Source organism: Cryptomeria japonica, chromosome 9, assembly GCF_030272615.1.
Source record: "Cryptomeria japonica chromosome 9, Sugi_1.0, whole genome shotgun sequence".
Lineage (NCBI taxonomy): Eukaryota > Viridiplantae > Streptophyta > Pinopsida > Cupressales > Cupressaceae > Cryptomeria > Cryptomeria japonica.
This window is the reverse complement of record NC_081413.1, coordinates 574229252-574247313: the sequence shown is the minus strand read 5'-3', so window position 1 is coordinate 574247313 and position 18062 is coordinate 574229252. Positions and strand designations below refer to the sequence as shown.

General features: G+C 36.7%; 1 protein-coding gene across 3 annotated transcripts in view; it reads left to right on the top strand.

Moving 5' to 3' along the window:
- Window positions 1-3388: 3388 nt before the first annotated feature.
- LOC131062892 (uncharacterized) overlaps window positions 3389-18062 on the top strand; it is a 34489-nt gene continuing 19815 nt past the window's right edge. The window contains exons 1-2 of one of the 3 annotated variants that reach the window (XR_009110981.2): window positions 3389-5152; window positions 5251-5283. Coding sequence is in view for 2 of the 3 variants with exons in the window: in XM_057996632.2 (XP_057852615.2) it covers window positions 4818-5152; window positions 5251-5283 (368 nt within the window). In the remaining variant the exon portion in view is untranslated. The remainder of the gene's footprint in view (window positions 5153-5250; window positions 5284-18062) is intronic. The other 2 variants (XM_057996632.2, XM_057996631.2) reach the window with 2 other exon arrangements.

Below are 18062 nucleotides of genomic sequence, written 5' to 3'. Positions count from 1 at the left end.
TCAATTCAAGCATTTCCAATTCAATTTAAATTCAATTCAAGGGTTAATTCCAATTGGGATTTGACTTAGGCGAACCCCTATCAACAACACCATTTCCTCTCTTTCTACGTGTAAGCGACATGTTTAGGAGCCACAATTACATAATTAGGTAGAGCAAATAGAGACGGCCAAACCCAACTTTTGCATGGGTGAAAAGAAAAGGATTGAGTTGCCCCAAGTGACCTAGGCTTGGGTACCATTGTCCTAGCTTCTGGAATACATTCTAGGTAGCATTTTGATTTTGAAAGTATCTTATTTGTCTGCATTTGATAGTTGGAGGAAAAGGTAGCCCCAAGCTCCCCAATCTTATACTTTCGAGCCAATTTTTTAGGCACAAGTTCCTCTCTGTTACCTTACCTCAAATCTAACTTCGTGTTTACATACTACATCTATAACTTATTATTTATGCTATTTTATACCAATCTTCCATCATTTGCCCTAGATCTAGCATTCAAATTACATCCTTTCAATTGTATTTTAAACTCAATCAAAAGGAATAAAATCAAATTAGCATTCAAACCTCTTCCTAATAGAATTGAGGTTGAATCTATTGAGTTCATTCTCCTTTTAATGTGATGTTTGTGAAATAAGTTATTTACATAGCCAAACTTGTGAACCCTATTTCTAACCAAAACAAAAGTATTCTTCCATTTCAATTATCCAGTCAATCAACTCCTCCAGATTCAAATTGCTTGCATAATTATGGATCTATATCCTTGGCCTTTTTCCAATCCTAGATTAACTCTTCTTCCTCTTGACTCTCCTCATTGTCACTGTCCTCCTCTAGTCTAGGGCTTATGCCCTTTCACCTATCCTCCTCCACCACATCTAGCTAGTTTTTCATTTCCCTCATCATGTCCATTATTTTCTATACCCTTCCAATGACATTGGCCATTGTAAGAATCCTCCTTGATGGCATCTTTCATGTTAATTAGGTGCAACTACCTCAGGCCAATGATCTAGCTACAAGGTTATAACTTCCTTAATTTGATGGTTGGTTGACAACACTTGCAGTTTGCCTTAGGTCAATGATTTGTTGAAAATAGGGTCTTCTAGAACACACACTCCCTTAAAGAATTTTAATCTCACTTAATACCACTTGATGTAGTCAAGAATGGAGGGTCCATAATGGATTGTCCAACCTTGCAATAGAATTCGATGCAACACAAACAATATAAAGAAATATGAAGTTTTCTTGATTGGAAATAGAAACCATACATGCTCACCGGCCTTTCTATATGTAGATTTCATTAGGTCCCACTGGCCACATCTATAGGCACATAGGCTCGACAAGCTTATTACAAACGATATGCATAAAATAAGTTTCAGATCCTAATATCCTAACTCCTAACTCCCTAGCTACCCAACTAATTTCCAATTACTTCAGAGGATGATTAAATACAAGCTCCAAGCATTAGGATTAATTTGCATAAGTTTGAGTTAGGTTCCAAGCACAATATTTAGCGAAACATGTGCATAAACTCAAGGAGGATGAAAGAAACATCAAAATTCAATGTGGAAGGGTGAGGATCCATATGGAGGTTTCCTTGACCCATATCCACTATGTGATGTGATGTATAGGCTCCAAAAGGTACATAAGTGTTCCACATGCTATCTCTCATATATTTGGATTCCAACTACTTGACATGAAAATATTTTGGGGAAGAGAACTTTGGACAATAAGTCCTCGATTGTTGTCACCTCAAGGCATGTTGTAGTAGATTCCCCATGACGTCCCCTTTCTAATATACAAAGAGAAATTGGTTGTTGCAATAGGATGTGATAAGGTTCTCTGGGATGCTATTGCATCGATTACTTACAGACATAATTAAATTACATAAAACAAATTTTATTTGTGAAAGCAATAGAATTTCCACACATGAAACTAGAGAAGTTACATATGCAGAGCATAATTGATTGTGTTGGTAGTGTCCTCACTTTCCTAGATTCCAACTTCTTTCCCACTCTTGCTATTTTCTACTGATAGCAAATCTCCAAGGAAGGATGCATAAGGTTTTGTAGATTGGATACATGATGTAAAGGAAGGAATAATGATTAGTGTCGAGCTGTACAAAGGCTTGCAAGGATAAATTAAGCTTCAACATAGGTTGCAAGAAATGAATTTCGGTCACAAATTATGAATTCATGGTGATTTGTGTGGGTAATCCAAAAAATAAGCACCCTTAAATCACCAAGAAGAGGTCTATAGCCTTTTTTAGTTCAAGATTATATTTTTGGGTATAAATTTAGTTGAACTAGGCAAAAAATTAATGAAACTTGCAGATTTGAAAAAAATCACATGTATGGATAAACAAAACTAGTTCACTAGTTTTGATAAACTCATTTTTTTGATAGAAAATTAGTTTACCAAGGTGAACACATCTAGAAAGTGACATACTTGTAACTATATGAAGAAAACAAGATTTCTAAATAAAACAAAGAAGTAAACAATCAATAGATAACAATGAGAAATATGAAAGACATGTTGAGAACCCTAAGAGGTTAGCACATGGTACCTTGCCTTAAAATAGTAATTGAACATCACATTTTTTTGGATTGCTAAGACAATAATTTCTAGCTTGGCTTGATCCAGGTAGGGCTACAAATGTGGGATGTTATCCTTGACACGAATGCACTACATTAACAAGAATAATCCAAACCTATGAGCTTTGTGCTTCTATTGGGCTACAAGGCTCATGAGCGCACTAGCCTAGTGAGGGTTTGACATCAAGTCACTAACATGAACACCGATAACTTCAATGCGAAGGTTCAAACCTATAAGCACAATGGATCAACAAGGGCATAATAGATCAATGAGGACACAATTGCTCTTAATCATGTTGACCTAGGGACGCAACTATTCCGACTCCAAAAATGCCAAAGCATACACCATGTTATTGACATGTTAGTCAATCGCAACTATTGTTTGCAAAATCTATGGTGTAAAACGTGCAACTAACTTGCGTGTTATGCACATTGTACTACCATTTTTGGAACCAGAATAGCTTCGTTTGTTGACCTAGTAGAGGTTTACAATACCACAATTTAACCATTGCACTATGCCATGAACGACACTTGAACATCAAATACCACATAATTTTTTTTTAAATCAATACTATAAAGCTTAACACAAATCTAAACCAAAACAAATTATAATCATTACATTCTAAAATATTTTTACAACCAAATTTTAAAATCTGTGACATCTTAAAAATTCTTTTTAAATTCATTTAATTTTTACAATTCATCAAACATTCAATATTTTTAATTTCAACTCATTTATTTAAATTAATCAAGTATTAATTTATTTCCAGACACTTCGAAATTTGAGCTCCACCTCTCTCATATTGTCTTTCCAAGTATTCAATCAATATGATAACTGTCAAATCCAGTCTACCTGAAAATGTGCTGCTTCGATTTACTTAAAAACAACTTACAAAATCCTTATCATTGCACCGTCTTTCTGTTGATCCAAGCTACAAAATTTTCATGGTAAGGCCAGAACATCTTCCTTGCATCCTTCGAAAAAAAGACAGACGACATTAGCGAGAAATAAGAATACTTCCAACACTAGCCAAATCCGGACTGGCCGCATCGTTCGCCTTTTGTCTGGCAGAGAGTCTTTAATGATAAGTCTCTTCCCCCAATATACTTATCCAAATTCATCGGTTTACTCGCACTGAACATTCTTTCTTCATTTTACACGCAACCCAAATGCTTAGGCACGCCTTTTCTCAATACTACCCAATTCTATTAGGTTTTTAATTACCCTGCTGTATCAGCGCAGGGGCATTGAAATTAACAAGAGAAATGTTAGAAATATATTGAATCTTCCTTCAGGATTTCTTCTGCTTCGGGGATTTTTACCTGGGCTCTTTGCCAAAATAATACAGCTGCCTTTGCTTGGCTCCCAAGTATTGTATAAACTCTGGGACTTCCCTATCTATGGAATTGAGGGCCTTTCAAAGCCTTAAAGAAAATTCAAAATCCAATTGGGTTTGTTTCACTTAATTCAAATATCCTTTTGTCTTTAGTATCAGTATGTGAAAAAAGCATCTGGATATGCACTTTCTGTTTTAGCTGGTTTCTTGTTGCACAATTGTGATATTTCCAAACGTCTACAATCTCCATCCCCAAAGCCAATATCAGTAGACCTGCACTATTTCAGTTTTGTCTGCTCTCACCTAGTACGGGTTTCATACTGCTCTAAAATTTCCACACCTAAATTCAGTATTAACAGATTCAATTTATTTGTTGGTTGGGTTCTTTTCATACAGAAGCGCCATAGCCTGCAATCTAGTAACCAAAACTAGCATAAGCAGAACCAGTTTTTTATTAGTGGTTTCTTTCATACAATTGTCATATTACCTATATTATGATTACAAAAAACTGTATCAATAGACAGACTTTCTATATTTCCTGGATTACCTCAACACAAATGTCTTATTGAGTATAATTGGTACCGAAAACCAGTATCAGTAAATCTAATTTAGTTCCGTCCCCTGCCTAACCTCCTTAATCCTTTTATAGTACCAGAATTCAGTATTACTAGATCCAATTCCTGCTAGAATTGAGATATATTTGGTCAGTGGATCATGATACGCGGTTGCATCATAAGGAACCCAATTATCCCAAAACAAGGACGCCAATATGCTTTAGAAAGTATACTTTCATATGGCTTTGCAACATCCAATTCTAACTAAAAGTAATTAATCACAGGATAGCTTCAGGCCTTGAACTTCGGATCTAGAATTCAGGCAGGTGCAGGGCCGTCGGCAATGGGAACACTTAGTTTTGATATGTCGGAGATTTTCCAAAGACCAGCCATTGTGGAAACTCTGGTGCATGCTGTGTCATGCTTGGTTCCCTTGTGGTTAGCAGTTATGGTAGGAATTGTAATTGGATGGTCGTGGAAACCGAGATGGGCGAGTTTGGTAATTCTGGGATTGAAGAGCAGGCCAAGGCTGGCATGGATAACTGCTCCTCCAGGTTTGGGTGCTCATCGCCTCTGGTTTGCTGTGACTGCCTTGTCCGCCTTTCCAATTTTGAGAAAACTTTGGTACTGTTTCAAACCTTACAGGGACAAAGACGAACAACCTCCAGGTGATGAAAGGTAAACCTGATGTGAAAATTTGGTTTCTCTTTGCAATTTGCTGCCTTGCCCGCCTTTCCAATTTTGAAAAAACTTTGGTACTGTTTCAAATCTTACAGGGACACAGACGAACAACCTCCAGCTGATGAAAGGTAAAACTGATGTGAAAATTTGGTTACTCTTTGCGATTTTTTGTGTAAATGGTTCTTTATGGTAAAGAATTACGCTGAAATGGATACGAATTCTGTTTTTTTTATAGCCAGTTTCTGTAATGAATTTTCCCCAGAAACTGAATTTTGGGTCAGTCAGCTTTTTCTTTCTAAAATTCAAGGAGTACAACTCAAGTGTCTTTTAGAAAGTCAGGACAAGCGTTATAAATTTATTTGGTAACCTGTTCTATTTATGTTATTAAAGGATTTGGTCCAATGTTGAAACTTTATCCGCATGTTACATCCATAAATATACCAGATTTTAAAGGCAAACGAAAGTCAGAATAAGCTTTATAATTCTCTCTGGTAACCTAATTATAGTTCTAGCTGTTGAACTGACTGAAAGGATTTAGTCTAGTGTTCGAACTTTAACTTGTATGTTGCTTTCATAATCGCACCAGTTTCATTTCTACAGGGTTATAGTCAAATTCAAATGGAAGACAGACCAACCATTATAATTCTATTCGGTAATCTATACGCTTATCAGAATTTAACTACTGAACTGACCTGAAAGGGCTTAATATATGAATCTCATTCAAATTAAACCTGTATGTTGCCTTTCATAGGGCCATCAGTTTTGAATTCTTACACGGTATAAGAAAAATCAAATGAATTGAACTAATCAGTTATGGTAATTCTATTGTAACCCATGTAATGTATGATTTTAACTGCTGAACTGACAGAAAGGGTTGGATTTAGTGTTCAGTTAAATCGGCATGTTGCATTCATAAGGGCATTAGTTCTATTTCTACAGGGTTCTAGTCATAGCCAAATGAAATCCAGTAACAGGCACTTGAACCTATATCATGTAAGGCTTTAAATCCTGAAAGTACAAAGAAGGCTTAGCCTAGCGGTCAAACTAACCTGTATATTACATTGGCAAGTGCATGGGTTCCATTCTTACAGGGTTATAGACAAAGAAAAATGTGTTCAAAACTTTGAGCATGTGGAACTTGCACAACATAACTTTTTATTATGTTGAAGGCAGTTTCAATAAATTTAAGTTTTCTGCTTCATAACATCAAATATACATTGAGAGTGAATGTACTTATTTTTTATACCTCTTGTACGGGATAGCAGGAGACTGGGACATTTTCAGCTATGGGAGTCCATGAGGCCATTTTCGAGAGATGGATATATTTCCATATATATGGAATTTCTTACAATTGTGATTGTACATGACATCAAGATTCAAGTTTAGACATTAACATAATACATCAAACAAGAGATTCAATGTTCAATGTTTATTGATTCAAGTATAACAGCGTTACAAACTTCACTGGTTTCATTACAACAATAGGCCCTGAGGCTACACAATTGCAGAATGTCCAATAATAGGTATAACCGTAACAATACAGATATAAAAATATACAATTGTAAAAAATTTAACCTCCTAAAGCAAGGCCTCATTTGGGCTATCAATATCGAAATTGGTCTGACTTTGTGCCCTCTATATCAAATTGCGATTCATCCAATGACACCCCAACCAATCTGTGATGCACCACATCATCAATTTGCTTAACATCTCTAGGATTAGCACCAGAACGTACAGCCAGAGTATATTGATTCTTGAGAGTTTGTTGATTATGAAGTTGCAAGACACTATGATCTGCAACTAACTTCTCTCTTTCCCTAGAGGTGAGCTTATTCCTCTTGACCAAGTAGATGAAGCTATTGGTGAACCAATTCCTCTTTGTAACTTAGGAACTAGCTGCCTATGAGATTAGGTGAATGGCAGACAACTTTAGCTCCACTCTATCCTTCGCATGCCATGTTGACCGTCCAATAGCTTCTTTTTGAGCAAGAGAATCCTTATCTGTGGTAGCCTTAGGTTTGTTGAATGTTAGACCCCAAATATTAACAAATGCAATTCACTGCTCCCAAAGTCTAGATGCATTCTCAATGCTAAGCATCTTCCCAAGGGTGTTTATAAACCAATTATTCCCTCACTATCATTAGAAGAGGGAACTTACCAGCCCTAGGTGCATAACTCTTGGATTTAAGAGCATATGCTGCCATAAGTGATGTCCTGTTCTAGAACATTTCTTATATTTACCTTTAAACAATAACTCTAATTCAAATTGATAGCTGCATTATATTTATAATATGACTTTATCTAAAATTATGGTTTTTTTAATGATATTCAGATTTATAGCTTAGGGCATAATTCTGAAAATTGAACTCATCTTGATTTTCTGCTATAATTCTCCTTCCAATTTGCAGCTAATGATTATCCCTAATATCAACTTAAGTTAGGGGTTTTCATTTACCAACTTGCTAAGAGAAATTAAGGGGTTTCATCCTTGGATCTCTCAATTTTCCTTGGAGAGGCTTTGTCCTTGTCGGCTGTAATATTCATTTGCAATAAGTCATAATATTCATTCTTAAATTTCCTGTCTTTCTCTTCCTGATTCACCTCACCTTTCTTATATAACTTACTTTTAATCAGGGGAAACAACCCTTCATAGATCTTTTGACCATTCATAACTTAACTTTAATTAGTGTTTAATAATCATTTATATCTTCTACCGTGCAATCTTCTTCCAAGTGCTTTTTCCAATGACTCGATCTCTTTTCATTTGCTATAATTTTGTCTTCTAGCGCCTAGACAATGTTTACCTTTACCTTTAATATGGCTGGGTTGGTTTGTCATATTTGGCACCATATGTAATTTATTTTGTTTTCCTTAGCGAATTCCTTTTATTTGGGATCTTTTTGTCTTTTAGTGCTGTTGTGGTTTGTCTCATTCATCATCTCTAATTCCTTTTGTGACTTCTGAATTTAGTGTTAGTTTATAAAAAAGTTACATTCCCTTGTCATGTGGCAGCTGCTCCTAAATGGGGTCTCCCTTAATAAATTAATAATTTACCTAGATTTAGGGGCTCTATAATGAATGGTTCATAAGGCACAACACTTGTTGAAGGTTTTGCAAATGGGGTTGCAAGCTAAGTGGGCTTAACCTTGGAGGAAACTCCATGGTTAAGCGCACTTGAGTTGGAGTAGTACTGGGATGGGTGACTGTAATGTCCCCTACTTGATTAACATAATTTACCTATTTCAATATACTAAAATTGATTGAGAGACTAATCATGAGAACCAGTCATTGATATTCTTCAACTTATTAGTTATTAAGAAGTGCTTATTTATCTTCCTCATTAGATAATTAAATTCATTATTCATAGTTCTTAATATAGATATCAAACCCTGCTACTACTTTAGTTTTTAGGGATAAGGGTCTATGTACGTTATCAAAGCGCTTAGAGACCAACTACAATAGGTTCCCTCAAATTTTACATCCAAGCCCTTAACTATCTTGGGTCTATACCCTCAAGGCTTATGGGTCGCTGATCCCCACCCTATCTTGGGACTTAACCTATTGCTTGGATTTAGACTGCCCCTCTTTGGAACACCTCATCCCCATCTTCATAAATACTGATAATAGCAGCAAGAATGAATAGTATATACATATTCTTCTTAATGTTTATTACCTTAAGAGTTCTTTCTGATTTACAATCTAATATTATTATTTTTTCTAATCAACACACACACACACACACACACACACACACACAGATATATATATATATATATATATATTCATTTATTTTTCAGACATTATTATAAATATATATAACTGCAGAACAGTTCTCAGAAAGAAGCCTCGATACTATAACAATTTATGAATAAAACATACTGATGGCAGCAAGATACAGCAATCTGCTTATATCCACCGATCTCTATTTTATTTCCTTATCATTCGATGCCTTCTTCCCCCTGGGAATCCTGTCCTTATAATCTTTTTTTAATGGTCTTGTGTGCAAGGATGTGGCTCTTAGTCAACACCCTTTCCTTGCACCCCCTTCGGTCATCATGAGTTTCTTAATAAGCTGTTGCTAAGAATTAATGGAATCGTGCTTTTTCAAACAGCACTTCAATACTTATATAAGAATATAAGATAGAAATTGGTTATATAAGAAATAAATTAATAAGATGAGAAATAAGATAATTGATTATATATCAATATTTATGTAGGGATATTATAGTGACCTCTTAGGAAGGCCCAATGCTTCACCTTTGTGAGCATCACCTAGATGCATTGAGTGCTAAGTGTTACATTCATTCTCATGAGAGATGGGTTCTTGTAAACCACTACTCATGAAACATGAGTCAATGAGTTTCACTCAAAAACTACACAGTTGAATCCTGATTGCAATATCATAATTTGACTACTTGTGGAAAATATCGCGTACTTATCAATTGATGAGCTTAAGGGGCTCTATAATGAATGGTTCATAAGGCACAACACTTGCTGAAGGTTTTGCAAATGGGGTTGCAAGTTAAATGCGCTTAACCTTGAAGGAAACTCCATGGTTAAGCATGCTTGAGTTGGAGTAGTACTAGGATGGATGACCTCCCGAGAAGTCTCGATGCTTCACCTCTGTGAGCATCACCTAGATGCAATGAGTACTAAGTGTACCATTCATTCACATGAGAGATATTGGTTCTTGTGAACCACTACTCATGAAAGATGAGTCAATGAGTTTGACTCGAAAACTACATAGTTGAATCCTGATAGCAATATCATAATTTTACTTGCTGTGAAAAATATCTCGTACTTATTGTTGATGCGTTTTTAATTCACTATGCAACGCAAAATAAAATACTAAGTATTCTATCCTCTCTTGGACAAAGACCTCTTGGATGCTAAACAATGTGATCAAACGAGATGACTGTTCTGATTGTCAAGTCTTGATTTTATACATGGATAGACTCAGTGATTGTGATGCGATTTGCTAGAATCACAAGGGGACTTGCGTTGAACATGAAGACTCACTTGATTTGGGAAACAAATAGCAACATGAATTAAGGGTTAAGAAAGCTAATTTGATCCTAAGAATGTAGGAACTAGTTGTTGATTAGGTGTAACCAACCAAGCTTTGTTTTGCCATCAAGGAACAACTACACAAAACTGGTGCAATCTCCTAAGGATAAACAAATGATTTCCATATCACCAATGCACATCAACCACACAAACAATGAGTAGGAAGTAATAGAATTTAAGCTTTCACACAAGTTTAGTTGACTATGCACTGCAATTTGCAAACAACAAACTACAAGTAGTATGAACATTAGGTACGCCATTCATCAACAATGATATTTTCCATTCATCTAACCAACTTTAAAGTAAATGAGAAGTAGAGACCATGCAACATGTTGAATTAACATAGAGAATTCACCATAACTTCAATGAAAACAATATGTCTCTTACAAAAAGATCTGGGCAACAATCTTTGCCTTCTCTTCCTACTCTTCTCTAATTGCTAACTATTGATTGCTTCTGCTACTAACCATTCTCTTACTAACTATTATCCATTACTCCACCATTAACCCTTTACAAATGAGAGGATTGAGCCTTATATAGAGAGCTCATTACAATTTGAAGGCTCAGATCAATTTGAGATCAATGGCCAAGATTCAACAATAAAACCCTAATTAGGGTTTGCTACAACAAACTCTCTCTTACCCCATAAAATAGTTACATTGAATTGGACACATGTTCAACTTTGAATGTGAACTAATAGAAAATGAGGTTAGGTATGTTGAATATTGTGCCTCCATTGAATGAGTCAAGTACATTGCATCTAGACATGCTAACATGGAATTCTTTGATTGGTCAGTGATGACAAGGATGCCACCTCAATTTGCTCTGTAGACTCGATACCTCATCACATGTGTAAATAGTTGAGCAATATCTCTTGATACTCAACATCTCCAATTTTGGTGTGATGATGATGGGAAGCATCATCTTAGTCAAGTCAACCCTTTAACCTTGCTTGCCTATCTTGCCTTAATCGACCTGTCTTGATCAACTTGCCTTCCTGCTAGCTGACTTCTTGATGATGTTTGATGATAAATCTTTTCTTTTTGAAGTCCTTTATTACTATCTTTGATTATCTTCTATGATGCCTACACTTTACTTTGAAAAGCTTGCCTTGATGTGTGGGACGTGGCTAAACTGGGTCCAAAAAGTACGTGTTATTGACTTTTTCGAAAAATCAAAGCCGTAGCTTTTTCTGCCAATCACGATCAAAGATCTGTAATTTTTGACTAACACAAAGGTTATGCGGAAACCGTACAATAACACACTTTTTGGAGCCAGTTTAGCTGCGACCTGATGTGTGAGGGTACCTTCATATGGTACTTTTTGACTTGTGTTTTGTGACCATGCGCAATACAAAATAAAGATTTCGAACTGTCACTTTACTCTCTCTTGATCAAAGTTCAATTGTATGCTAAGATTGCAATAAGCTCAAACAATTGACTCCAAGGTTCCGGTTATGCAATGGATGTGACTCAGTTGGCTTGATGTAATATGTTGGTAATCCAAGAGGACTTAACGTCATTCTTTCACTTCTTTGTTGTGGCTGGAACTTCATCATCATATATGGCGATTCTATGATTCTTCCGCTTCAAATGAACTGAACTGGAATGAACTGAAATTTAAGGGGGAAAGGGTTAGAAGGATCTAAATCTACTCCTAAGGCCAGTGATATCAATAGATAGTGCTTTAGTGGACGAATTCGAAATAAACCAAGTTTTGATTCACCAAGATTAACTACAACTCCACAAGAATTGGTGCAATCTTCCAAGGATGTTGAAGGATTTTCACATCGAGAAAGTGCATTTGAATACCCAAAACGACACAATCCAAACAACTATCCACAATCAAACTTAGCACAAATTTGGTGGCTCAAGCTAACTTTACACTGCAACTTATAATCAAAAAGATGCAAAAAGTATGAACCATGGAAATTCATCAAACACCATTAGATTCTCCATTGAAATCAAAGCGCTACTCTACTTCTACTCTAAGTGAGGAAGGTGAACCATGCAAGTCTTGAAAAATAACTTAAATGGACACCATTAGAGAACAATGTTTCACTGTTATTATCTCAAATACTTATCGCAACAATTTCATACAAATCTCCTTGCTTTAAAAATGAAGGGGTCACCCCCTTATATAGGCTTCCAACCTTGATTACATGCAAACCCTAATTAGGGTTTGACCCAAAAGATTCCACACACAAGATGCAACAAGGTGGGAATAAAAATTAAATGCCATCATGCTCATTTACAATAAATTCTTTCCTACCCAAAATGGCACTCACTGTGCATTAAATGCACCACTCTTTTCAAATTCGCCCTGTGTAATAAATGCTCCATCATCTCCTAAATACGACGGTTACATGCAAAAGATGCTCCACCACCTCACCATGCATTGACTCAACCGCCACTTGGTCAAACGCTCGCCAACAGTAAATGTGCCATCATACCACCATGTATTCAATAGATTCTCAACATGCAAGTGGACCCTGCCGTCATAGGAACTTCTATAATTTTCCGGGTTGTGCTTCATTAATACAAAATATTCTCTTTGCATGTCGCCAACTCATCCTTTACGAGAATCTTTCCATTCCGGGCACACAAAAGACATTTTGGAAGATTTTCTTGCCTTGGGAATAATTTTAACAGATTTACCCGCTCCTGTAGGAATCTTGCACATTTGGAATTCTTGGAGAGAGAAAATTCTTGAAGAGAGAATTTTGTTCTTAAGGAAAATTTCTGTGCACACTTCGTCCTAAGGGAAGATTTTCCCGACCACTGATCATTTTCCATGCTTAAGGAATTTTGTCTTGTTCTGAGCTCTAGAGAGAAAATCTTTTTACTTAGCCAATTTTCCTTGTGCCTTGAAATACTTCACCTTGGGCACATTTCTTCCATGAGGAAGGAATTTCTTCAATCCTTAGCCAAATGTCACATTTTCCAAGAATTTTGTCCTGAAGAAAGGAAATTCCAACATTTAGTCAATTTTTCACTTTCCTAGAATTTGGTCCAGAAGGAAGGAATTTCCAACAGAGTCAATTTTTCACTTTCTTGGAATTTCTTCATCTTGGGTGTAATTTTCTCCTTGGGAAGAAATTTTTGATCAATTCATCACCTTTCCTATTTTTTAGGAATTTTTTCCATTTTGACCTTCGGAGCTTAGGAGAGAGAAAATTCTCTCCCTTCACCAATGTTGTCATTGCCTTGAAATTTCTTCAACTTTTGGGCAATTTTCCATGAGAATTTTTTTTTCTTTCCTGAGGGGATTTTTCTTTCCTCCTTATCCTTGACTTAATTTCCATGCCCCTCTTTCCAACTTCTTCCTTGGGCGTGGAATTCACCTTGTGGAGGAAAGTCTATCTGGAAGGAAAATTCCTTCCATACCCTTATCCAGTGCTCCCCCTTTGATTTGGACACTAACTGCGTGTAGTGGAGGAATTTTGGGTGTGGAGGAAAATTCCTCCACAACCTCATTCTAGCGCTCCTTCCTTGATGTTGGGCATTGAAACCATATGATGAAGGAAAATTGGTCAAGGAGGAAAATCCCTCCTGACCCTCAATTTGGCGCCCAACTACCTGACCTGGGCGTTGAATCCATATAGTGTAGGAAATGTGGAGGAAAATTCCTCCACCACCTAGTTCTAGTGCTCCCCTTGATGCTTGGGCGATAAAAGGACATGGAAAAGGAAATTTGGTCAAAGAGGAAAATTCCTCCATGACCCCAATCTAGCGCCCAGTCCTTGACATGAGCGCCAAAACTACCTAGTCATGGAATTTTGGGGGTGGAGGAAAAATCCTCCATGACCCCAATCTGGCGCCCACCTACTTTTGAAAGCCATTCACTGCCTAGGTAAGGATTCCCTTGGATTTTGCTGGACTTAACCAATTTTGCCCTTTTCCAGACTTGGGATGCCATCTTGGATTGAAGTGGATTTCTCTGCTAGACTTAGAAGATTTTTCAATGCCTTTCCACTTCTGGAATGAATTCACACTTAGTCATTTTTCGATCAACTGCCTTCTTTTTCACACTTTTCGGATATAGACAAATGCCTGCTTTTTCACACTTTTCGGATATAGACAAATGTTCATGAATACTCAGTCTTTAGTGTCGGGACCCCTACCTGTGAAGAACCTGCCAAAATAGTAAGTACATCAAAACATCAAAATTAGGGCAAATAAGGGTGGGATGACACTAATTTTCTGTTTGCCTCTACTTATTCATATCTTGATGGATTGAAAGTCAATATTGATTAATGCTTGAATGTCATATCCCCCATATTTTTACATAGAAACTCCACATATTACTGTTAAAAATATTCATCATAATTGATAATCAGTCATATCTGATATTAGTTTGAAATTTAATATGAATTAAATGAACAATTGATTTGCTTATCTAAAACTGCTGATAATTTATTATTGATATTAAATTATTAATTCTGGTATCTAAAATTGATCAGAACAGATCAGAACTGTATTAAGTTAGAGGCGATAATATATTTTTATATATATATGGAGGAGCTTTGAATATATTTTTATTGATGGAATTAGTGGTAACTAATTTTACTGGTCCTACATTGGGCTCTAACTAACCATTTAATGAATATTAATCAACGTTGAAGGGTGCGATCACTGTTTCTAAATTCTCCGACTGGATCATGAATAGCGATTTAGGAAGGGCAGCGATCTTTCCAAGGAGTCACTGCCACCAGCAGACGTGGCTGAAGGTGCATGACTCTTCATCCACGCTAGGAGGGATATATACCCCCCAGTGGATATAGAAAAAGGTAAGAAGAAGAAGAGGAAATAACACGGGAAGCCTCCATCCCATCACCCACACGATCAGCCAGAGATTCGAACTATAAAAAAACTCTATAAGTTATACATATCAATAGATTATAGATGCATTATAGTATTGTAAGCATGATAATTTCTGCATGTTTACAGTATGAATATGTTGTATATGTGTGATCATATATTTTCTGGCATTAAATTGATCTCTGTCTATAAATATACCTTGAATACATGCTGAATACAGGCAGAGGGAGAACCGCTGAATAAGGCACCCTCTCAGTTTGAGGGAGAACTGCTAATTAAGGCACCCTCTTAGTTTGAGGGAGAACCGTCATTAAGACACCCTCACTGAATGACTTGCTCTAGGATAATCGTATGTTAAGACACCCTATCAAGGCAATTAGATTTCTTATAATTATAATCCAGAACTTTCTATTTCCTTCACTACAATGATGTTTCCATAATTGATTAAATTCTATTATAGTAGTTCTTTAGTTGCAATTCTTTTGATTCATCGATCATAATTAGTTTCTTTCCCTTTCTCTTTTATTTATCTTACATAATTGGTAATGTTTCATATGTTGTAATTAGAATTCTATCCTCTAACTTGTATTGCAGGTTATTTCTGTCAGGAATATAAGAGGATTCCCTTCCTAAAACCCTTTTGACAATTAAGGAAGTGTAACATAGGACAAAATAAGAGCCATTTAGGAAGAGGGACATTACAAGTCATATCAGAGCATGTTCCTGCCAGCCTAAAGGAACTAGTTGATGCACCTAAGTCAGCGAACCCTAAGAGCTTTAGAGAGAGAAAAGAGGAAAGCCACTATAGCCATGGAACATGAATTCATAACTTTCATGGAACAAACTACCCAGACCTTACAAAATATAACAGCAACCATAAGTAACCTCAGGGCAAATCCAGGGATTGTAGGGTAGAGATATCCAAGCCAATCAGAAGATGATGATAGAACCACCCAAGAATCCACTCATAGAACAAACATACACCCTTTTCTAATTAGGGAGGAACCACCCAGAGATGATGCAGAAATTCATGTCCCTGGTTTAAGAGAACTTGCTGCTGAATATACAAAATTAGATCCTGAAATTAAAAGGAGTATCGCCTTCTCTGAATTTTTTAAGGCCAACCCAAAGAGGGACCATAGGAAAAGGAAGGTACAACCTAATAGGGAAATACAAAATAAGGTGGGAAAAATGACCATTCCCAATTTTGATTGGTCTGGGAAAATCACGGCTCATTCATGGATTCAAAAACTAGAAACTTACCTCACCCTCTGTCCCATTGTAGAAAAGGATGCTATCACGTTTGCCATACTGCATTTAGAAGGAACAGCACATGAGTGATGACACCATGGTCTAGTCACACAAGATCATAAAAATATTAAAACCTATGAGGCCTTCAAAAAGAAGCTCATTGAAAGGTTTGATCACACCCACCCTGAGAAACACTTCAAAGAGCTTGCAAGGCAAAAAGGAAGTCATGAGGAATATATTTCAGAATTCCAAAGGCTAGCTCAGACTCATCTACCTGTTCATAGAAGGGTTGAATGATGCAACCCAAGGGCTAGTAAGCGCTTTTGAGCTTCCCACCCTTCAAAAAGCGATCCTTAAAGCTATTCAACTAGAAGCAACCCAAACCAAGGGACGAGATCACTCTAAGAAAGCAACATCCAAAGACAAACACTTACATGACCGAGAGGACCGCAAGATGGCCTTCCTCTCTTATGATGACCGTGATGAGTTAAGAAGGAAAGGCTTGTGTTATAATTGCAAAAAGAAATGGGAGAGAGGACACAAATGTGAGCAAGGTTGGAATGAGAAGCAATGTTATGTTATAAATGCAATGAAGAATGGAGTCCGAAACATGACTGCAAAAAGAAAAACCCAAGGACGAATAGAGTATGCTTCAAATGTGGGGAAAATTGGGAGCCTGGTCATAACTGTGTAAATAAGGGCCAAGCTCATCCCATTGAGTCCGTAAATGAGGAAGATGAGGAGACCCCTTGCAAAAGGGTAAAATACAATGATGAAGATAAAGAGGGGGGTACATTAGCATCTATCTCAACGGCAACAAAGCACCACCCTTTTAGAATTCGAGGAGTAATTAAAGGAAAGAAGGTGACAACTTTGATAGACAGTGGAGCTACACATAACTTTATAGATGAGGATCTAGCCAAAAGATTGGGGGTGGAAACACAAGATTTTAAAGGATTCAAGGTAGCTCTAGCTGATGGGTTTACAACTTCATGTACCAAGAAGATCCCTTAGCTTAACATCTCCATAGGGGAACATGACATCAAGGATAAGTTCTACACTGTAAAACTGGGAGATACATATCTAATTTTGGAAATCCCTTGGCTAGCCTCACTAGGAGATATGAATATGAACTTTTCAAAATTAGTATCAAGTATTGAAAGAAATGGGGAGAAGATTACATTGCAGGGACTCTCCGATGGATCTCCTAGGATAATCTCAGCAAGGAAGATGGAAAAGATCCTTAGGCATAGCCCAATGCCTAATCATGGATAAAACCACTCCCAATGGTAAAGAAGTCCACATTGATATCCAACCACTGCTAAGGAAACATAAAAAGGTTTTTGATAATATTCCTCCAGGTTTACCTCCCAAAAGAGGATTTGAACACTCCATTGAACTTGAGGAAGGGACAAAACCAGTTGTTACTACACCTTATCACCATCCACACAAATATAAGGAGGAAATTGAAAAGACTATAAAAGAATTATTAGAGATGGGACACATCTAGCCAAGCTGCAGCCTGCTCGCTTCATCCGTTGTGTTCTCCAAGGAAAAAGATGGCACAATGAGGACGTGCATTGACTACAAGACATTAAATAAGAAAACAATAAAGAATAAGTACCCCATCCCTTGGATTGATGAGCTCATTGATGAACTTCACGGAGCAATCTATTTTCCAAAATAGATTTAAGATCAGGGTACCATCAAATTCAGCTGAGGGAGGAAGACATACCAAAGACAGCTTTCAGATGCCATTATGGGCATTT